General features: G+C 45.0%; 1 protein-coding gene across 9 annotated transcripts in view; it reads right to left on the minus strand.

Annotated features, from left to right (window-relative positions):
• KCNMA1 (potassium calcium-activated channel subfamily M alpha 1) overlaps window positions 1–23,398 on the minus strand; it is a 746,198-nt gene that overhangs the window by 285,882 nt on the left and 436,918 nt on the right. For all 9 annotated transcript variants that reach the window (XM_029200928.1, XM_029200929.1, XM_029200923.1 and 6 more), the window contains exons 4-5: window positions 16,941–17,034; window positions 15,983–16,094 (exon numbers count right to left, since the gene is read on the minus strand). In XM_029200928.1, the coding sequence (XP_029056761.1) occupies window positions 15,983–16,094; window positions 16,941–17,034 (206 nt within the window). The remainder of the gene's footprint in view (window positions 1–15,982; window positions 16,095–16,940; window positions 17,035–23,398) is intronic.

Below are 23,398 nucleotides of genomic sequence, written 5' to 3' on the forward strand. Positions count from 1 at the left end.
TCCGCAACAAGAGAAGCCACCGCAATGAGGAGCCCGCGCTCCGCAACGAAGAGTAGCCCCCGCTCGCCGCAACTAGAGAAAGCCCGCGCGCAGCAGCAAACACCCAACACAGTTCTGAGGACAGCAGCTCTTATGGTGTCCATTCCTACTTTCTCTCACTAGGTGGCAGCACTACACAGCAAATCTTTGCAGAACAGTGGCCTGGAAAACACAAAGGTGCTGAAGTGACGGCCTGGGGAGAGCCTCTCAGTTACTGGAAGAGGACAGACACCGGCGGACAGGTAAATGCAGGTCAAAGCATGTAGCATCTGTGCTTCTCATAGGTCCCTTTGTGCTTGCAATCGAGCCTGGCCCTTCCTCTCCACCAGACTAGAAGTGCTTTGACTAACGGGAGGGAAGCAAAGGCATATCGCCTAAAATAAATTTAAAAAACGAAAAATCAGAATAAGAGGGCCTCAGACAATGTGCACTTTGCTCCAGTGGCCATAACATTTGGGAAAGGATTTCTGACGTGGTTTGCAAAGTCAAGTTACAGTGTCTTAAGCTGCCTAAGATATTCACCTGCCATATTAAGAATCGTTAATCTGCTGTAATAAGTTCAGTGCTGTCAACAGATGCCCAGTCATAGGCTTTGCAATGATACCAGGCAACAGACGTAGTAAGAGAGAACAGAGTCTAAGAAGACCATATTCTACAGAGAAGACACCAGAATTTCCTGTGTCCCTGGCAGAGAAATAGCCTATATCAGTTTCTAAAAGGCAAGTCACTGTAGCCAAACATAATTGATCTGGCGGGGGAACAGGGGGGAGGGGGAACGGGGGGGGGGGGGGCGAGGAGATGCAGGGGGAGGGGGGGGGGGGCAGAGGGGAGGGGGGGGGGGGAACGGGGGGAGGGGTGGGAGGAGGAGATGCAGGGGGGAGAGTGGGGGGAGGGACAGAGGGCAGACGGGAGGGGGAGGGGGGAGAAGTTGCCACTGGACACTGAGCAGGTGTCAATATGGCAAGAATCAGCCAAAGGTGATCATTGGCTATGCTTTTAAGAGGAGTATTCACTACCCAGCCAGGCAGCCTTCCCTGTCAGGCTTCACTCATTTGTCATCTTCCTGTCCCTGTAAACATTTGGGTTTACAGCCTGGGGTTTGTAGACTTGTCTTTCCCATCATGGGGGAAAGATATCTTACTCACAGTTTAAACTCCAAGCCCAGCACAGCAACTAACATATTACAGTTGTTTTAAGGTTTGTTGAGTGAAAGAATAAGTGAAAAAGATAATAACAATATAATAGGGCTCCTTACACTAGGGCTGAGATTAGGGTAAGGTGAGTGAGGGGCCCAAGGAACAAAATCTAAGGAGGTGCTCGCTTTCAGGGCCACTGTGTCTTCCTAGTTCCCTTTTTACCATATGCCAGTTTTGTTCATATGCCTTATCTCCTTGATAGGGTTTTTGAAGATTTCCATCTCTCCTCACATATAAGGGCTAGTACTGAACAGTGAGTACCTAGTAGTAATTAAAAGCGCAGGCTCGGGCTTCCCTGGTGGCGCAGTGGATGAGAGTCCGCCTGCCGATGCAGAGGACACGGGTTCGTGCCCCGGTCCGGGAAGATCCCACATGCCGCGGAGCGGCTGGGCCCGTGAGCCATGGCCGCTGAGCCTGCGCATCCGGAGCCTGTGCTCTGCAGCAGGAGAGGCCACAACAGTGAGAGGCCCGCGTACCGCCAAAAAAAAAAAAAGATCACAAAGCCCTGAGTTCAAATCCTTACTGCATCACTTTCAGAAGTCAGAGCTAAGGAGATAGTTCGCCAGTTCCAGGTCCTTCTGTCTTACAGCGCTGTTAAGAGGATGAAAGGAGAAAGCATATAAAGAGTTTGGTGCAATACCTGCTACATAACACACGGTAACTCTAATCGTAATGTCAATAAAACAGCCAGTGTAAGATTTTGTTTTATTACTCGTGCCTTTCTAACCAGTGTCAGAGGGAAGTTCATGATTAGTAGCTACTATGTGCAGGCCTTTAGAGGGACGTACAAGAATATGTAACAAAGCTGCTGATCTAGAGAGCAGGGGTCAGATCACAAACCTTCTGTAAAAAGCCAGATAGTAAACCTTTCAGGCTTTGTGAGCCCTAAGTCTCTGTCTCATTGCCAAAGGCAATATGTAAATGAATGGGTGGTTGTGTTTTAATAAAACTTTATTTACAAAAATAGGCAGTGAGCCAGACTTGCCAATTCCTGATCTAGTTGAGCCAAGGACTTGTACGTATTCCTTACAAAAACACAGCCAACGTCAGAAGACCGCCCATTCGAGATACAGACGATAATAGTTTTAGAAGAGTCCAGATCATAACTGGTTGAGTTCAGGTAAATATTTAGAGAGGACAGCTAGACAGGGCAACTACCAAAGTTGTGGAGATGGGATGTATCTGCAGTTGGGGTCCGAGCGGCTGGTAAGTAGGGTGGCTGGAGAAAAGAGGCGAGACACTCACGAAGAGGCAGACAAACAGGGGTGGAAAGGGAGGCTGGATGAGAATATAAAGGTCAAAGGCTGTGCGACTGAGTTTTTGCAAAAGGGAAGAGTTTGCTGTGCCCCTGGTCGGGCTGGGAGGACGTTTTTCAATCCAGCCAGGAAATACTGAAGTACACAGTGCCCTTTGTGGGGTGGGTTGCTCAGTTCTTATCTGGGAAAAGAGAAGTTGAATACAGTGATTGTCATAGGGGAGCAAAGTGGTGTCGTGCTGGTATTTGGTACTTATGTCCAGTAATACTGTGTGTTTCCTTAAAAACGGAGCTCTGCTCGTCACCCACCATCTGCCCTTCCTTTGGCCGCAGCAGGCCCAGGTCCAGGCCTGGGCATCTCCGCGTCTCCAGGTAGCATGACTGGGAAAGAAGGCTTGTTAAAATAAATAATCCTGGGGGAGGAGAGCGGTCAGGCCCTAACAGAATCCTTTCCAGGAGAAGGGAGCTGAGGGACTCTATCTCAGGCGAGGGAGGAGGGCAGGCTCGAGGGAAGGGATGAGAGTTGGGCCTGGGATTTCTCCCCTCTCCCCTCTTCTTTCCAAATCTCCAACACATCCTCTTCCTGTTTTCCTTAATGAGCCAACTCTATCCCCATTCAAGGGAGTTTAGGAAGAGATATCCACCCAAACTGGCTCTGGAGGAAATATGAGTGACTAATAAACACAAACAAAGGTCCTTATTCTCACTAGTAACCCAGGACTTGGAATACCTTAGAATAGAGTTACGTATGGAAGACCAGAGGTCTTTCTAAAGAGGGCCCCTCTGTTCAAGTTGAAATTATACTGTGGAATATAATACACTGGGTATATCTCAAGATGTGAATGATTCAGATTTTAATTTCAAAAATATACTGAACTAAGGGGTTACATCAATAAAGATACTGATATTTTGGTAGGTAAAAATAGTAAGGTTTACTAGAATATGAGAATCCTGGAAACTGGCATAGCAGCCACTACTAGAAATCATGGTCAGCCTCACGCTAGGCTGGACTACTGGTTCCCAAAGTGTGGCCCCAGACTGACAGCATCAGCCATTCCTCGGGAACTTGTTAGCAATGCACATCCTCAGGCCCCAACCCAGATACACTGAATCAGAAACTGGGAATGGGGCCCGGCAATCTATGTTTGAACCAGCCCTCCAGGTGATTCTGATGCACGCCGAAGTTTGAAAGCCACTGATCTATCTAGAATACGTAGTGTCCTTGTTCCGAAGCAACTATCCTTAATGATGACCGGAGACTCTGACTCAGTAGATCTGGGAAGGGGATCACATGTATTTGTTCTTATTTCCTAAGTTTTTCAGGTATTCGGGTATGTTCCTGATTTAAGAACCACGCCTGTGGAGGGCTTCTCAGACTCAGCTGAACGTTGGAATTACACAGGGAACTCTAAAGCATTACGATGGCTGAGTTCCACCCTAGTGATTCTGATGTACTGGGTCTGAAGTACAGCCTGGCTGGGGGCGGGGAGGGGGCGGGCGGGGGTGGAGGGAAGAGGGAAGTCTCAAAGCTCCCCAGGCGATTCTAAGGTATTGTCAAGTATATCATAATATACACTAATATACTAGTGTATCTAATACACAGTTCAGCATGTATTGGGTTGGCAAAAAAACTTCGTTCGAGTTTTTCCATAAGATGTTACAGAAAAACCCAAACAAATTTTTTGGCCAACCCAATATGGCAATTACCTGGATAATTTATTAAACCAAATTCCTCAGCCCCACTCTCCAAAGAATCTATAGGCTTGGATGTGGTCCCGAGAAGTTTCACTTCTAACGAGCTCCCAGGTGATGTGCTGGCCAGTACTGCTCTAGAGGAATATGCTTACTTTTTAGATACCTGGGATCCACTTTGGGCTGGGATGGCCAACTTTCCTCCCTCTGAACTCCTGGACTTTTATTGTTCATTCTTCCTTATAAAGTACCCACCCAATTAAATTACCAACATCTTTAAGGCAGAACTGTTTTCCCCATCTGTGGGCCACTCCTAGGAATCAGTGAATTGCACACAGTAGGTATTCAGTTGAATAAGTGCATGAGTGTCTCGGAGCTGCTTCCCAGTGTTCATTTTCTCCCTACTGGATCAGCTGGCCTGGTCAATCCATCACGGCCCTGATCTCCTCGAGAAGAATCAAGGCATCTGTTTTTTGAGGGTGATGGGAAGGTAACTGTCTGTCCAGTCCTAGAGATTTAGGTTGCTCGGGGAGACTGTCCCAATAATACCCCAGATGAAGTACAGCCATCTGGAGAGGGTTTGGCATCGATGAAAACCTACTGCTGAATGTGTTCCTTGAAGACATTCATTTTAGAATGTTATTTCCAATTTGGCATATCCCAGAGGTGTACAAGTCAGAGAGGATTTAGAATCTCTGCTACCTACAGAGGGCATCTTATTTAAAGCATGTCCCTGACAAAGCAATATCAAGGGAACACAACTGGAAATCTCTTACGGGGGAATAATTTCCCTAGAGGCAGTTTCAGCTACAGAAACTACTGGAACAGCAATCAACTTCCGGACAAACATCCGAAACCTTTAAGCGTGCCACTTTGCTGGGGCTGCCTTCTTCGGAGCCCAGTCACAGGGACAGAACTCAATGAATTCATTTGTCTTGTCCCACTACAGCAATTCAGTCTCAATGCCATTGCCAAGATGCACGTGCCACTGAGGCTTCCTGCCCTGCTCCAAAATAACATAAAGCTCAGGCAAAGAGTAAAGCCCGTATTGTCTAACATTATGGTCCATTCAAGATGGAGTAACAGTAGTAACATGGATGATTTTTACTCATTTGACTACTAGATTATAGAATAAACCAAGAAGCTCAGAAGAGGGGGCTGGTTAAAAAAAAAAAATAGTTTGAAAGCTGAGAAGTGATAGAATTGTTATTAACTCAATTCTTTCAAAGAATGGAATGAGTTGCTTTTCCTCTCAATTTCCTTTCCCACCTGGGAGTACCAATTCAATTCTGGTAGGATTTGTCAGGGGGCTGGGGCAAGGAGGAAGCTTTCGTCTTTCATCTGATTGGACAAGACTGTTAGACTAATTTTTTAAAGTGTAACTATTATGGCTATAGATAAGCTTAGAGCTTAAGCATAATATACTATTGAGAAACATGGACCTTGGAGGTAGGTTGCCCAGGTCCGAAGCCTGGCTCTGCCACGTACCTACTCTGTGACTCTTAGCAAGTTACTGAAACTCTCTATGCCTCGGTTTCCCCATTTATAAAATGACACCTATTTCATAGTATTCTTTGTAAGCTTACCTGAGATAATGATATATTGTATATGTATATGCACGTATACACATATACATACACGTACATATAAATGTATAATGTGAACACATCTATCACTACTCTGGTTACAGACCTTTCTCTTTTAAAGCTCTCTCTCTCTCTCTCTCAACCTCCTTCTGCCCCCAAAGACATCAGACCCCAAAAAGAGAAGTCACACTTTTAATTTGCTTTATTATTATTATTATTATTTTAAATGAAACTGCTGACTATAGGGAAGGGTTTACTTAGAAGGCTTTGGGCTTTAGAGAATCTAGATGTAGGAGTTGAAAGTCCAGCTGCCTCAGTTACGGAGTAGGTGACCTCTGGGGACTCTCAAAGGCCCTTCCTTCCACACCTTGGGCACTGTGACCTGGAACCCCCTTGGTCATCGTGGTTGAGTCAAGTTATCAGATGCCAGGTACCTTATGGGAGGGCAAAGTGAGCCTACCCACCCCTCTGCTAGCCACAAACTGCCCGTTTTGAGTTCGAGTTCACGTGTCGCCCTTTCCTCTTCCATCTGACTTAATCTCACGCTAATCCAGCAAACTCCAGGACAGTCCTGTAGGGGGAACCAGAGTCCTTTCTTTTCAGAGCCCAAAAGGCCATTTCGGCTGCAGTAAGAGTCCTGGCGATGAAGCTGGGGCTGGTGCCAGGGCCTCTATTATACCTTTTTGCCTACTCCGGCCTTGCGTACATTTAATTCCATTTGGGCAGGGTGGTGAGGGGTTTCATTGACACCATACTAATGAATTCCCTAGCATCCGTCCAAGAAAGTTAATTGCTTCGTTTCTATACAGACTTGGTACCATTGGACCTTCCACTAAAAATAACTTCAATAAACATTTGTTAAGCTTCCACTGCATGCAAGAGTGTCCCAGAGGTACAAAAAGTAAAAGTTCACGGTACTTTCCAACACAAGACTCACATCCGAGAGCAGCGGTGTCCAAGAGAATTTTCTACAACGGTGGAAATGTTCTCTATCTGTGCTGTCCACTACCTTAGCCACTAGTCATGTGGATCTCTTAAGTACTTGAAATGTGGCCAGTATGACTGAAAAATTGAGTTTTTATTTTATTTAATTTTGATTTTAATCTACGTTTAGATAGTCAGATGTGGCTAGTGGCTACCCTACTGGATAGCACGGTCTAGGCTGGAAAGCCTTGCTACTAAAAGTCTGGTCCCCAGGCCAGCACCCATTAGCATCCTCTGGAGCTTGTAGAAATGCAGAGTCTCTGATCCTACCCCACACCTCCTGAATCAGAAACTGCATTCGAATAAGATCTCCTGGTGCCTCATGTGCACGTTGAAGCTTAGGAAGCACCCTTCTAGGGAGGAATTCATTCGACAGTCATAGTTAGGAAGATACATATATATCCAAGTGGTTCTCATCCTTACTGTGCTTTAGATGCAACTGGGGAGTGTTAAAAAAAAAAATGCTAAGCCTGGGTCACTCGCCCACTCCCAACCCAGATCCTCCCATCTAATCGGTTGGAGGTTTGGCCTGAACATGGTGAGTTTTAAAAGCTCTTCAGGGATTCTAAGAGACAACCAAATCTGCAAACCACCCGAGCACAGACTAGGACAGTGGTTCTCAAAACTGGGTGGACATCAGGATGACCAGGAGGGCTTGCGAAACACACAGGTCGCTGGATCAAGCTCTCAGAGTTTCTGATTCACTGGGTCTGGGTTGGGTTCTAAGAATCTGCGTTTCTAACAAGTTTTCAGGTGATGCTGATGACGCTGGTCTGGCAACCACACTTCGGGAACCACTGGCTTAGTCACTGTTAAAGCACCGACTCCAGAATCAGACTGACACGGGCTGAGTGCTGGATCCACCATTTACTACCTGGGGAAGTTACCTAATCCCCACACCTCAGCTTCCTAAATTGTAAAATTGGACTAAGAGTACTTACTCATTGAGTTGCTGTACATGCTGACTGAGGTAATGCCTATGAATTGTTGAGCCCAGTGTCTACTCTTAATAAGCAATCAAGTTCATTATTATCATTAGCGTAAGAAGACACCTATTCACTCAGCAAGCACAAACTGTGTGTCAGGCACTGTTCCAGACACTGGGAACACAGCAAAAACACAAGATGGTCAAGGTCTCTGCCACAATACCCACAGAAGTTGAGTTCGAACTGTGAGTAGAAAACAGACTGATTATACAGCTCTTACAACATTAATCGCAAGAGCAAAGGAAATAAAGGTCAGGGAAGAATTCATTCCAGCTAGGAGGATGGGAAAGCTTCCCACAGGAGGTGGGGTTAGAGCTGTGCATTCCTGAGGAGATGACATTCAGAGCAGCAGGGAAAAAACTTACTCCTGAGGCAGGGACGAGGGAAGGCGAGCAGGGCAGATGCAGCCTGGTGGGGCTGCAGCTGGAAGTCTAAGGAGAAAGAGAGGCAGGGCTGAGTGCCTGGCACCGGCCTCCACTCTCTGCCCAAATCACACTCGGTTTTTGGTTTTATTTTGGTTTTTGTTTTGAATATCAATACACTAAAAACTACTGATGTCCAGAAAGTGAAACCAGCCAAAGGCTTTCATTCTTGATTACTCTCCCCCAATGCAGAGTTTAGTTAATGAAGGTTCTGATATGAACCTCACCCCACCTGTTGTGGGATTCCTCAAGCAAAGGAGGGGCCTTGGGGCGAGACGCCCTATAAAGTGGATGGACAACACAAGAGACTCCTGGCCCTTCAGCCGAGCCCCCCTGAAAGACTGATCACTAAAGGGGAGAGTGGGGCTCTGACCCTGCACACTGCTTTCCTTGGGAAAATGGTGACAGACCATCACAACTCACTCACTCATCTGGCATTCTCCAATTCCATTCCTCTCTACTCTTAAGTAAATTCCAAAAAGGCAAGAAAGCATGAGCTCTAAGGAAAGAGGGCTCTTAAGCAAAGGACATGCAGACCAAACACGTTCTTCTCGGTTACTACAGCCTCACAGGAAGGGGTGCCCAGACCTCTGTAACTTGCTTGAGTACAATGATAACAGGCACATCTATCTAGTAATTCATCTGTTCCCAAGAAAAACAAAAACAAAAACAAAACTCATTGCTAGATAGAAATGCAGGGAGGGGTAAATTCTCTGGTTCCAAACAAGATCTCCCCGTGAGTCTCCTCCCATGATAGGCTGGAAAAGTGCAAAGAGTCAAGGGCACAGAGGGCCCTCAATGCCTACTAGAGCTTTTGGACTCCACAGCGCTATGTAGAGCCACTTGACAGGTCTGAACAGGGGCATGGGTCCCAACTTAACAGTTCCTGGCTCTCTATGACTTTGGGCAAGTCACTTACCCTCTATGAGCCTCAGTTTCCTCTTGGGCAGCATGGGAATAACAGGAATACCCCTTTCAGTAGGCAGAATAATGCCCCCACAGATGTTCATGTTAACACCCAGAACACGTGAACATGATAACTCACATGGCAAAAGGCAACTAAGATAGCAGGGGAATTAAGGTTGCCAATCAGCTGACCTTGAGACGGGGAGGTTACTCTGGGTTATCCAGATGGATCCAATGTCATCACGAGGGTCTTTAAAAGTAGAAGAGGGAGGCAGAAAAGAGAGGCAGAGAGAGGTGAGGACAGAAAGAGAGATCAGAGAGGCAGTGTGAGAACTCAGCCCACTGTGGCTGCCTCTGGAAGCTGGAAAAAGCAAGGAAATGGAATCTTCCCTGGAGCTTCCAGAAGGAGCACAGCCCTGAAGACACTTTTATGTCAGCGCCGAGACACCTACGCTGGACTTCTAACCCGCATGACTGTAGCCCGCAATTCGTTCCTGCAGCAACAGGACACAAGCGCATCCGCCTGGCAGGGCTGTGAGGCTGATACCTGGCACGCCGCAAAAACGCTTTCTTATCTCAGGTGGTATTACCATCCGTGGGCCCCTGCCATTCTCCAGACAGGGCAGGCTCCTCGCCGGCACAGGGCGCTCGCTGCTTCCCACTCTGCCTGTCTCACCCGTCGCCACAAGCCTCAGCCCAGCCCCAGCCCCTCGAAGCCCCCCCCGCTTTCCTCCACCCTCGTGAGCTCTTTCTTCTCTGAACTGCCACAGCCCTTACAGCCCGGGCCTCGCAATTTCGGACGTAATTAGATAGCTTATACTGCTACCTGCTGCTGTTGCATGAGTGTTTATTTTGGTTCCAAAACTAAATTGAAACCTTGGTCTCAAACAGGAACTATGTTTTGTCCTGTCGTCGTTGTTGTTTTTAAGGACCTGTACTTTTTTTTTTTTAACAGTCCTGTTTTTACCACCTTTTGCCACAAAAAGGGACTGCTCGGGCACGTATTTATAAGCAGATACTCTACATCATTTTAATTGCCCTATGACTGAGCACTAACTCATTTCTTCTATTTTTTAGCAGAGTTTTCTATTTTCCAGCAGAGTTTGCTAAAGGGTCTAAGGTCTAAGGCCAGGTCTAACACAGACTAGAGAAGCACGTTTAGGTTTTTTGTTTTGTTTTTTTTTTTTTTTTTTGCGTTACGCGGGCCTCTCACCGTTGTGGCCTCTCCCACTGCGGAGCACAGGCTCCGGACGCGCAGGCTCAGAGGCCATGGCTCACGGGCCCAGCCGCTCCGCGGCATGTGGGATCTTCCCGGACCGGGGCACGAACCCGCTTCCCCTGCATCGGCAGGCGGACTCTCAACCACTGCGCCACCAGGGAAGCCCACGTTTAGTTGACCACAGTTCAGTGACTGGGGCTCCTCACCATACCCTGATTTCATCAGTCAGAGAAGAGGGAGCAATGTTGGAAATCACAGTAAAACTAGGAAAGGAGGTGGCCAAGCATGTGTTCCTCTTATCCCAGGGCTGAGTACACAGTAGGTGCTCAATAACAGCCAGTTAAATGACTGGCTGGTGCGTGTATTATTATCTTTTCCTCCACTCTCTTCCTTTAACCCCACAAGATGACCCTCAACAAAAACACATCAATAAACAAAGGAGACACAGCCCATTGACCTACCTTGGGGACACAGTTCGCACAAGAATGAGACAAACAGACAAAAGTGTTCTCCCCAGAGCATGTTATTCGAGTCTCAAAATAAGATTCATCTCTCATTTCAAGGTACATTTATTTTAGTGAGGATTTTGTGAATAGGCTAGTGTGTGGGAACAGGAATTAAAATAAGTAGCGACTTGCTGCCTGCCAACATGGATGTCCTCACATCCCACTGCCTTATTTTTGGTTCCATTCCGGTTTGTTTTCTTCTCTGGGACTTTAAAATATGATAGAGAGGTTAGAAAGAGAGGCTGGGGATAATCATGGCTTCTGTTCATGAAGCTCGTCCTATGTACGTGGTCACTCATTACCTCACTGAATCCCCACTACAACTCCTTGAGGTGAGTGCTATTATTATCCCGATTGGACAGGTGAGAAGACTTGAGTTTAAGACAGGGAAAATGACTGTGCTCAAAGCGACCCAATGGCAAGTGACTGCGCACGATGTGAATTGAGATGGTGGAGCCCAGAACATGATACCGATCCAAGTAGCTCTACTGACCTAGGACCTGCAGGAGCCCCCAGTATCTACCTATATATGTTTCCCTCTCTTCCTCTCAGGTGGAGCAGGTCCGATCCCCAAGTTGCTAGGGTACCCTGGGACTCAGGAGACTGCACGCTAGCTCTATTTGTTTCCCTGGTCTTAATGGCAGTTCTAGAAACTGGAGGTAGACAAGGAAAAGTGAGAAGAAAAGGAGACACGAGCTATGTGCGTTTTTAAGCAAGATCTCTTCCCTTCCCTGCCTGCCTGAAGTGAAGCTTCTATGAGATAGGGTGAAATAGAGGGATGCCAACATAAAGCAGACAAAGCTGCTTAGTCATTCCCAACCCAGTCCTCAAAACCCCAAATCTCTCAAGGGTAAGGACAGAGGCAGAAGAGCAGCCTAAGAGAATGGACATGAAGTCAGACGAGATCTTGGGTAAAGCACGCCTTTCCCTACTCCCAGGCTACAGGACCCTGGACAAGAAAGTTAACTTCTTTGAGCCTCCATCTCCTTATCTGTAAAATGGGGACAATAATTCCTACCTCATAGGTTTGCTATGAAGATTGAGTTCACGTTTGCAAGGGCTTATCAGAGCGCCCAGCACATAGCACAGCTGGAATTAATACTAGCTGTTTTTATTAATATACTGTCCAATGCACTAAGATGATGCATGCAAAAAAGTAAATAAATATTGTATTATATAATATGCAACCATATATTAAGAACAGGAAATCAAACGTGATGCAAGTTATGCTCCAGAAAAGGTAAGGGCAGTGGGGAAGGGGGGCGTGGTGTTCATTTCACTTTTTATCTTCCACAGTGCCAGCTATAGCACAGCCCTCTGCTCTTGACCAGGCTCAAGAAGTGTGTGCAGATCTGGGACAGACTTCAGTTTCCTGCATCTTGTCCCAAACCTCAGCCAGTACTTTTCATTTTCTAAGAGGAGGGCAGCATTTTCTGAAATGCCCTATTTGATGGGATTATTCCTTTTACTTTATAAGCCATACCTCATGGGAATGTTCATTTTATCTCTGGCAGCTCATTGGGACAATAATTGTTTCACGGTGTAGTAACCCATGTATTAAATCAGATGCAGGAACCTCCCTGAATATCATTATACTGAATTCTCTTCCATAACAGGCAGACCAGTTTTGGATTTTACCCAAGGGGCTTAGCTACCAAAGAACCAAAAGTATTCCATTAAACGTGTTTTCTCCTGCAAGAGGAGAAAGGTTCTTAGTTGTTGTTATTATTATTTCATACCCCAAAGGTTGCTGGTCTTTGTTTCCAACTTCAATAGCACTTATGCTTCCTAACGTACTATGTAATTTACTTATTTATTAGGCTTGTTGTTTCCTGTTCTTTCCCCACTGCAATGTCAGAGGGTGGAGTGCTGCCTATTTTATGCACTGTTGTTTCCTAATCATCTGGAAAAGTGTCTGGCACATAGTAGCTGCTTTATAAACGTTGTTCAATTCACGAACAAATTAAAGCACATTCTAGAGCATATTTTTTTTGAAGAGCAACCACAACTGAAGCAAAGTGTCTCTCATTACTCTTTTCTCCCTCTCTTTTTTTTTTTTTTGCGGTACGCGGGCCTCTCACTGTTGTGGCCTCTCCCGTTGCAGAGCACAGGCTCCGGACGCGCAGGCTCAGCGGCCATGGCTCACGGGCCCAGCCGCTCCGCGGCATGTGGGATCTTCCCGGACCGGGGCACGAACCCGTGTCCCCTGCATCGGCAGGTGGACTCTCAACCACTGCGCCACCAGGGAAGCCCTCTTTTTTTTTTTTTAACTGAACTATAGTTGATTTATAATGTTGTGTTAGTTTGTGGTGTACAGCAAAGTGATTCAGTTTTTTATATATATATACATGTATATATATACATATATATTCTTTTCCATTATGGTTTATTACAGGATATTGAATATAGTTCCCTGTACCATACAGTAGGTCCTTGTTGTTTATCTATTTTATGTACAGTAGTTTGTATCTGCTAATTCCAAACTCCTAATTTATCCCTCCCCTACCCTCTCTTCTCTCTCTTCCATTTTTCTGTTCTCTCAGATTGATTTTTCACTAGATCAGAACACACCTCCAAAAATCAGGATGACATCATCCACAAAAAGGCCTGGGTTGTTTTTTACAACATCCAAGTCCTCCCAACACTAAGACTCCAGGGAGTGTTTCACTCACAGCAAGGAGACCTGGCTCCGCACCCTGACCTGGGGCGAGCCCTACCAGCTGCAGAGTAGAGATGTTTCCACCACAGTCAGGTAGGGGTCCTCTCCATCTTCTAGGACCACAAGGAACCCTGACATAAAGTTCAGATTCAGGAAGTATGAGGGCTGGAAGGTAATTTAGTCTAAACCTCCCATTCTTCTGATGGGAAAACTGAGGGTCCAGAAAAGTGAGTGGTTGTTCAAGTGCGCAGAGGCATTAGAACACAGCCAGGAAGAGAAGGCAGATTCCTTTTCTTCCTCCTTCCTTCTTCCTTTCCCCCCTCCACCCTTCTCTCTCTTTCTCTCTCTCTCCTCCCTCCCACTCTCTTCCTCCCTTCTTCCTTCTCTCTCTTCCTTCGTTCCTTGTCTATTTGTTTGGGGGTGTGTTTGTGTGAACTCTTCACAACAGGATGGTTTACAAAGAGCCCCGGTTAGCAGTCCATACATAATCTTGACCCAGGTACGTTGGTGATTTAATTCACTAAGTTCCCAGTCCTCTGCAACAACCAGGATTCCAAATTTTCTCAAATTTCCCATGAATGATGCAAGAGGCTTAGAGATTTTCTGAAATGAAAGAACCTTAGCGATTGTCTAACCCAACCTCTATTTCACAGATGAAAAACAACAGGCTGAGGGAGGAAGAGTGAGTTCCTCAGGTCACAAGGCTGGTTAAGAGCTCAGCTGAAATGGCTGGGACCCCAGGCACCAGAGCAAATTAACAAACACACACTCAGGATGTTTCTCAGATTGGTGTGCAGCTCTAATGGTCTCATCGTGCTGGCAAGAAAACCCCATCTAAGCAAGCACCCCTCAGATCAGGAAGGAAAACATTTCCATTGAGCAACTGAATACAATGCTAATGAGAAACCTAGTAGAAAAGAGAATCCAAATAAGATACACACACAGAGATACATACATACACGTATGTATGTGATTACTGCATACACTGTATATAAAAGATACTTATTTTTAAAATACTTGCTACTAGGTATATAATAAATTCACAGTGCTAGCAAGGACCTCAAAACATACTGCTAGCAGAAGCATATCTTGATGCAACATTTTTGAAAGGTTCTCCATTAATATCTTCACAAACGAAAATATACATTCTCTTTGATCCAGCAAGTCCTCTTCCAGGAATTCTATCTAGAGATAGAATTGTACAGATATGTGGATGAGTGTTGACTAAGCCATTGTTTATAGCAGAAAAGAAAACAATCATGTGGTGCATCATTTGGATCATGGCTGAATAAACACACTACAGCAACGTATGGGATTTTGTGCAATTGTCATAAAATGAATCATTACAGAGCTGAAGGGATGGCTGTCATTTATCAGTTAGTAAGAAAGCCAAACTGCAGTGCAATGTGACTGATACAAGGATTTTGTACAAAGACCACCACCTCTAAAACACTATTATGTGTGCACATCCGTGTTTGTTTGTGGTGAAACCAGCATAAAGGAAAGATGTGAAAGTCTATAACGCTGAGCATCCCAGGGAGAGGGCAGTGATGGATGCGGGCGGAAGAGACACTTAATATTTTCATTATGCATCTTTGAATGTTGATATTATTATATATATATATATATATATATATATACACACACATACACACATACATGTATACATATATATATAACTTTGGAAAAAAATAGGTTAAGACCAAAAATTTCTGAAAATAAAGACAGAAGGATCCCACAACTAGTCCTCCGAGTCCTGTTTCAGTCTCCCCTCTTCCCCTGTAGACCCGTGACAGCAGGAACACTCTGAGGAGATTATTCAGTGTGGCAAAGAGAACCCCGAAGCTGTCTCTCTAAGCCTTTGGCTGTCATGACCATCCTCTGAGCTACTTACTTTTCCCACCAAATTGTCCTAATCCTGACACAGGAAGTGACCTGCCAAGCAGACACAGGAAGTGAGGTGTGAACACAGCTCCAGCAAAAGCTCTTCCTTTAACACAGGAAAGGAGCTTGATCTCCCTCAAGGTGAGGGTGACCCTAGACACTTACCTCATCTCCCACCCCATAAGGGAACTCACAACTGTAAAGAAACCATGCAGGACCCACTCATCACAGAACTAAGAAGCAGACAGAAGCTAACTCTGGCAGGCAGGCCTTCTGGGGCACCTGAATCAGCTACTCAGAAAGTTGGCCTTGTGCCCATGGGCTTCTTCATCCAGTCCTGACTCCCAACTGAATGAAAAGTGACAGAACCATGAATGAAGAGGTCCTGGCTGTGACAGTGATGGCCGCTGGGCTTCCACAATGATAAAATTCTCTGAAGCACTCACTTACACATCCTTCTGGGCTACTGCTTGCTTCCAAGAGGACTCTCACTGTCAACTTCTAAAACTCCAGGAGTTGTTCATATGAATCCACAAAACTTTCCTTCTGTGGATTTCCAGTCCTCTGATGCACCCCACATGCACCAGATTCTATATTTCAGCCAGGGCTCAGAAACCAGTAAGAAGGAAGGAAGAGAGATTGACTTACCAAGCCAACTTCTGTTTAAGTACACAGACACAAACACGGGGGGGACCGTGAAGAAATCTACTACAGAGTTCACTTCCAGCCAGAACCACAGCTTATCATTGGCTGCAATAAACTGGGGGAAAGAAAAAAGAAGAGAGAGAGAAAAAACAATGAGAAGCATGGTGCCGGCATTCAAACTATACTCTTTTGCCAAAGGGTACGTTTTGCTTTTTCACGGCGGCCTGGAGGGAGAGTTTATATTCTTCTTATATCTACACCAATCACATGCTATTTTTGTCTTCGAATTTGCATACACTCTCTAGTCTTTTCTAGAGACTGACTGTAAGCTATGTTAGCCTTGGAGAAAGATCAGGTAGTATATTTTTCTGTGGTTTTCAACGGCATCATAGGGAAGTTTGAATTATCTCACCTTTCTTCAAGTCTCTAATATAACTATAAATAAAGCATATATGTATGCATTCATTCACACACACAATCTCTGTAATCTACATTCTGTACAGCTCCCTTCATAAACAGGGTCTAGTATAAATCCCCCAAGCCGCAAATTCTGCCAATCTAGCCCCTTGATTCAACCCTCACAACTCACTGTTCTCTCAGGATTCAGCTAAGTGAGCACTGATAAGCATAATTTTAAGAGGAGAAGGTTTTCTTCCCTCCTATTTAAGGTAACCATGCATTCATGCGTGACTAGAGAGATGAAAAGCAGTAGGCCAGTAGAGGTGCAATAGTTATTTCAATGCCTATTTCTCCTGCTCGGAACAAAATTAACAGGTACTTCAGGAAGTGCTGAGCTAAGGAAAGGGCTCTCTCACAGAAAATCAGAATGCGGATCTATCGTCCCCCCTGGGAACACTGGGCTTTATCTTGCCTGCGGGAGCGGATGGCTGATGTGGAATGGTCCCTGGGTATAAGACTCGCATGCCTCATCGTGCCACTGAGCAGCGTTGTTCAAACTTACCCGCAAGCCAAAGTAGAGAAGGAAGAACACGTTGAAAGCCATGTCGATCTGTAATGTGAAATCTTTGTAGAAATTCTGGCAGGATTCTATTGGGCTATTAGACAGGAAGAAGAAAAAGCAAGAGGTAAATGAAAGGCATCGTCAAGTCTTCCACATTGCTGTGCAGTGGTGGTGCTTGGGGGAGAGGACAAAATGAACGTTCATAAAAGAAAACATTTGGTCTTTCTATCCCCTGTGATCATCAAGCAAGCATTGCCAAGGGGTCTTTCCATTCAACCATACAGTCTTTTGTTCTTTTATTTGTTTTCATCATTTTATACATGTATTATTCTCATCAACATTCAACAGTTGAGCTAAGAATCTAAAGAGGATCATGCAGAGACCTTGGAGGAAGGGCAAGCAGAAGAAACCACCAAATTCCTCAATTTCATATTAACCCTTAAAGAACTGACTTCTTTTAGAGGACACAAACGTAAGCTAAAAGCAGTCCCTCCTACGCTCCGGCACATTAGAAATGAAGCCCATTTTCAATTAAACACAATGGCTGTGTTTTAGACCTTTTAAAAGCCATCAGTTGATTAATAAGAAAGGACCCAGGAGCATCTCAGGAAAGCTGTGGAGGAGAGGATCCTCCTTGATGTTCTGGCTAGACTAAATGTGGACTTAAATGCAGCACTCTGATCCGGGGAAAGAAGCGTTGCCCAACTGGTAAAATTCAAGACCATTAAACCAATATATTGAAGCAGTACTCTAAGGGTTAATTTTTTTTTTTTTTTTTGGCATGCAGGTTAATTGCCTTTGCGTGTGTCAAGCAGCCAGTGCGAATCCCCAGCACACTCAACTTTGTTCAAGAGTAGGCAGTTCAAAAGTGTACGACTATACAAACTGGTACATGGCTTCCATGTGCTTTCCTGCATCAAACCGATCAGAGGATCGAGTGTGAAAAGTCCCAAGGTCTGGGCTGGGTGGGAAGCAGGAAAGCCTCATAAGCCTTTCAAAGCTGTGAATGAAAGGTCACAGTATACTGTTATCAGTAAGCACATGGTTCTACTCAGGCCAGGAACATCAAGAAGGTGAGGTGAGGGACAGAAGGGAGGATGGAGAGAAGAAAAATACTTTCCCCAGATGGGAAGCAACATGGACCTCCGGGCCAGGAGAGGGCTAGCGTGAGAAGTGCAGGATGGAGGATTTCCGAGTATCACCACTTCGGAAATTGCTGTACACGATACCAGTTAGTATAGTTGTACTTCTGTAACGGCAGTGCTTGGTTGTTCAACAGGCAGGAATCTGTGCAGTATGAGAATGCAGGGCCCACTTAAAGGCAGGGTGAGTCCGTCTGTGGGATTCTCCGATCATGTTACATGCACCGGATTTATCCATTCTTCATCTGTATTGCAAGTCAAACATGCCCTTTGTCATCTCCCAAATCACAAATACGTGGAAAACCGTCCAGACAAGCATGAAGAGGAATCTACATTTGCATTTACAAACTAAGCGGACTGAACAAAAAACAAACACTGAAAAACAGTTCTTGCATAAAGGAAATGGCTACTGCTAGGTTTTCACTAAGGGAAAGTGGGAGGAGAGACAGCATGGAGTTTGCTTAGTCCAATGCTGAAAGGAGGCGGGAGCAAAAGAGACTAAACACCACAGCCCACCCGCTCTTTGCCTGGCCTCCTACTCAGGTATTGATTCAATGAAAAAAGGAGAATTCAGGCCTGGGGTTAACACCTGACACTTCTACAATTCCCAAGCCATGATGGCATTTTGTTTTGTTTCAAGAACAAGACCCATAAGGTCCACATGTGTCAGAGTTCTTAGCTACTCTAGCTGCAAGGAAAAGAAGTACATGAACTAGGTTGACCAGAAGTCCACTACAGATCCCAAGGGATGAAGAGACAATGCGGCTCTGTGCTATGTAAGCCACTGGTATGACGTGCTACAGAAGTAGTGAAGAGTAAACAGTGTTTGTGTGTGTTTGTGTGTGTGTGTGTGTGTGTGTGTGTGTGTGTGTGAGAGAGAGAGAGAGAGAGAGAGAGAGAGAGAGAGAGAGAGTGAGTGAGTGAGTGTGAGAAAGAAAGAGAGAGAGAGAAAGATTGAGGATGGGGGGGCTCTGTTGGTAAATACTGTGTTGCACTCGCGTCTTCCCTTGTGCCAGCAGCGACTTAGCTGTGCATTATAAATTCGTTCTCATCAAGGCTGATGTATACACAATTTAGGGGACGGAGAGAAAGTCTTGGTTCTCAAGTCTATTATGGAAAACCCAGTATCACTTCACCAAGGCCACACAATAACCTTACTATTGCTCTCACAATAGTTACTGGTGGTATATTTGAGGGCCCTATGAGTTCCCTAGCTCCTATTAATTCCACTGCTTCTGTAGTTAATTTCGCAGTAACCTTGAAATACATCAAGCAGGGAAGAGTATTTGCTAGGCTGTGGAAGAGAATGGAACAGTGGGGGAAGAGATGTTAGCTCAGTGCCATTGAGGATATTTCGGTTCGACACAAATGGAAGTAGATGTTTGAAAGAGTATAAGGAATTAGGCTGTAGCAACTTATTTGCACTGTTTCTTGACTTCCTTGTCATTTCTGCTGTTCCCTCCTATATTGCCCATCCCTAAAGGTAGCAATGAGAGGGCTTGATGCTAAAGGACACTCTGTTGAAAAATATACCTCAACAGCACTCCTGACTTACAGAGAACAATGTTGAAACCAAAATAGACCTTTCCTCTAGTCTTTTATTCAAAACTTTAGAGAACTGATTTAATCATCCTTTTATATCATTTCTTGAGTTTTAGACTTTGAGCTGAAACAATAAAGGAAGTAAATTATGCTGCTGGTGCTGGAGGCTTTCCCTCTGGCTGAAGCTCACCAGTAACGTGAGCCACTTCACTAAGATGAAGAAGGGGGAGAGAAGCAGGAAACTCTGCAACAGAAGAGGGCCCGCCCCCAGGAACCCAGTAGGACCAGAGTGATCAGGGAGTCTGGTTTCTATCTCTCTCAGCTCTTTCCTGCTTGCCGTAAGAGCCCAAGGAGAAATGTCCTGCCTAGTTTTCTCAAGTGGCATCAGAACGGTTTATCAGGATCCCCTCTAAGATAAATCCTCTGAGTGCCTTTAGTCCATGGACTCACACAATCAAAGACCACAGAGCAGAGATTCTAAAGCCCCATCATTTCATTCCCCAAATGGAAACAACCCAGGGAGAAGTTCATTGATCTTATAAAAAGAAAATACAGAATTCAACAACAAAAGGATTGGCCATATCAGCCAGGATTTATTTTCCTCCCAAAGAGACTTTATCTTAATGATTAATGCTCATTGTAGGACAGAGAATGAAATACAAACTCTTCCTTCTTGTGTAAAATAGAAGAGTTCCTTGTCTAGAAATTTTAAGAGCTAGAAATCACTTCATTTTTTTCTACAAAGGAAACTGACTCTGAATTACACACTTAAATGTGGATCGCCATACCGATGAGGCATGCCCACATCAGAACAGGCTTTTTATGGACATATGTTGCCAACAGAAAATAAATAAATAAATAAGAGTTTTAAGAACTGAGATAAAAACACTAGACCTGGTAGTAGAACTGACTTTCCCTAAATTGCTCTTGGTTAACTAATGACTTACTAACTAGAGAAGATAAGATACTTGGTAAGCTGATGGACTGTTCATTACCAGGCTCCCATAGTCCATGGATCAAGTGTGATACTAAAACCTTAGGCAAATTTGGCATTTTGATCAGGACTCTATGATTGGGGCACCTTCAAAAGAACCTCAATAAAAAGCTGCTCCTGATGGGATAAACTTTCAGCATAGAACAGGTTGGAATACGAACCCTTGTTTCCTCTTGACCATCAAGTAAGCATAACCTAAGTATTTAGATGTCTCTACAGAGGAAAATGAGACTCACCCAAGTGGGAAATATATCTCTTTTTTCACCTATTTAACGATACAGTATCCCACGAAGACCTCTGAGCAGGGAGATCCAACAGTCCTTCTTGAAGACTGACTTCAGAACTTATCTTTCCACAGCATGAGGCAAGCAATGACTACCCAGGTTTTCTTTTAAGGGGCAGGGGGCTAAGGACAAAAATCTCACTTCTAGCAGTTGTGATGCCTGTATCATCTCCAAGAAGGAAGTAACTGCCTCTCTTCTCAGCCTCTAAAACCTCCCTGGTATTTTCTGAAGTCTGTTTTCCTAACTCTCTGAGGCTGGCTTTCCAACCCTTTGAAAATATTTCTCCAGAACAGTGTTTCTCAAACTTTAGCATGCACCTGGAGGGCTTGTTAAAAAACACTGGTGGACCCCACCCCCAGAGCTCCTGATACAGTTGGCTTGGTATGGGGTCCTGAGGATCTGCATTTCCCAGATGCTGCTGCTGACCCGGGGACCCCACTTTGAGAACCACAGCTCTTGAAGAACTTTCCTGCAACTACACACTCCTTACAGGTGTTGCTGCTCAAGGTGACTCCTATTCAGACCTGAACAAAGAGGATTAATCTTTCGGGCCCATCCCCAGACAACCACCTGCCTACCGCTTAACTAAGTGCTGAGATCAAGGGGTTGAATAGAGACTATCATTTTCAGATGTGAACAGGGCGATGGGGGGTGGCGCGGAATTAAGACAATACAGGGAAGTAATAACAATGCCACCATGCAAGCTTCACCAATGACATTCCAATTAACAACCAGACAGTGCCTGAGGAGCACATTTTTAATTTAAGATTAAAAGGAAAAATGATGAGGGCTGGATTGGGAGAGGTTATGGAGACCGTCATTTATGAGGGAGAAAGAAATGTTACGCATTTTAGGAACAGCAGCAGCAGCAAATATCCGAGATAATTTAATAAATAACCACATGAGAGGGAAGGGACTAGCTGAGGAACAAAATAGCACTTTGTGAAATAATTTCCAACATTTAAATTCTCCTCACTCTTGTGGTGAGTCCCTTTTTAAATTGGATGGAGCCTTCTCAATTCCCACCAGGATTATGGACCACCAGAGTTCAGGCTCACACGCTACAGACGTGAATCAATACAATAAGCTTCATGATTCCAGACTCTTCTCCTAGTCTCGCCTCTGCAATGTTGCCGGATTAATTTAATTAAAAGGTGTCATTCATCCACCATCATGGCTCTCTCCTGCCTCATGCATCAATTCCAAGTCTGGCTGAGAAAAACCTCTAAAACCTAGCCTCACCCTGTATCTCCCATTTTCAACCGTGCTCCACGTCAAAGCCCTTTGCTGCCACAAGCTGGTATCTTCATAATTTCATGCATGTGACACCCCGCATATTCCTGATTTTAACTCTACGTTTCTGCTGTGGCCTTTTCAAATGCTCCTCCCTCTTTGTGTTCAAACCTCAGGCAGCTTTCAAGGCCAACCAAAAGGCATGGCACGGCCAATTATTCCTGCCCTCACTGAACTCTCCCATCTCTGAATTCTTATAGCACTACGAGCAAGGAATTCTTAACTGTCTCGGAAGGTTGATCCTCGTTCAATTCAATATAATAATACCTGGCGATTGTATAGAGTTTACACATACTATTGCATTTGGTCCTCACAACTTTGTAAAATATATAGTAGCAGACATTTTGTTCTAATCCCCATTTTGCAGACAGAGAAGCAGAGGCTCAGAAACCTACCCAAGATCATGTAGCTAAGCAGCAGAGTTGGGACACAGACCCAGTATCCTTTCTGCCATACCACCTTACTTTTCCAGATAATTTGCCATATCCTTGGAGAGGAAAAGGAAGCATAAGACATGGTATCTGCTATCCACAGGGCCTGCCATGGAGCTTACATAAAAGCAACAGGGGTTGACAATGGGGTATGACTGACTGTGGGAAGAGGGAAAACTGCCCTAGAAAAACATGTATGTGTTTATCGAATGGTCTGGGAAAATTCAGAGGAAGCTGAACTCCCTAACCTGTACCTAACCCTCCTCTGTAAAGACTGTCATGTGGGACATTACTAATCCCCACAAGTCCTTCCTGGGACCCTGAATGGTAGTGGTGTCATGCAGCTTGACCCTGTCTGCTGAGGCTAAGTTCTTCTGCTTATAGAGAAATAACTCCTAGTTATCCAGCTGCCTAAAGATGGATGCCTCAGCCTCTCTTAATTCTAGAAGAAAAAGAATGAATATGGTAATGGAGGGCTTCCCCGGTGGCGCAGTGCTTGAGAGTCCGCCTGCCGATGCAGGGGACACGGGTTCATGCCCCGGTCCGGGAAGATCCCACATGCCGCGGAGTGGCTGGGCCCGTGAGCCATGGCTGCTGAGCCTGCGCATCTGGAGCCTGTGCTCCGCAACGGGAGAGGCCACAACAGTGAGAGGCCCGCGTACTGCCAAAAAAAAAAAAAAATATATATATATATAGAGAGAGAGAGAGAGAGAGAGAGTAATGGATGATAATATTTAGATACTTTTAACACTTCTAATCATAGATTAGACAA

This window comes from Monodon monoceros, unplaced genomic scaffold (assembly GCF_005190385.1).
Source record: "Monodon monoceros isolate NGI ecotype Baffin Bay Population unplaced genomic scaffold, NGI_Narwhal_1 Super_Scaffold_4, whole genome shotgun sequence".
NCBI lineage: Eukaryota > Metazoa > Chordata > Mammalia > Artiodactyla > Monodontidae > Monodon > Monodon monoceros.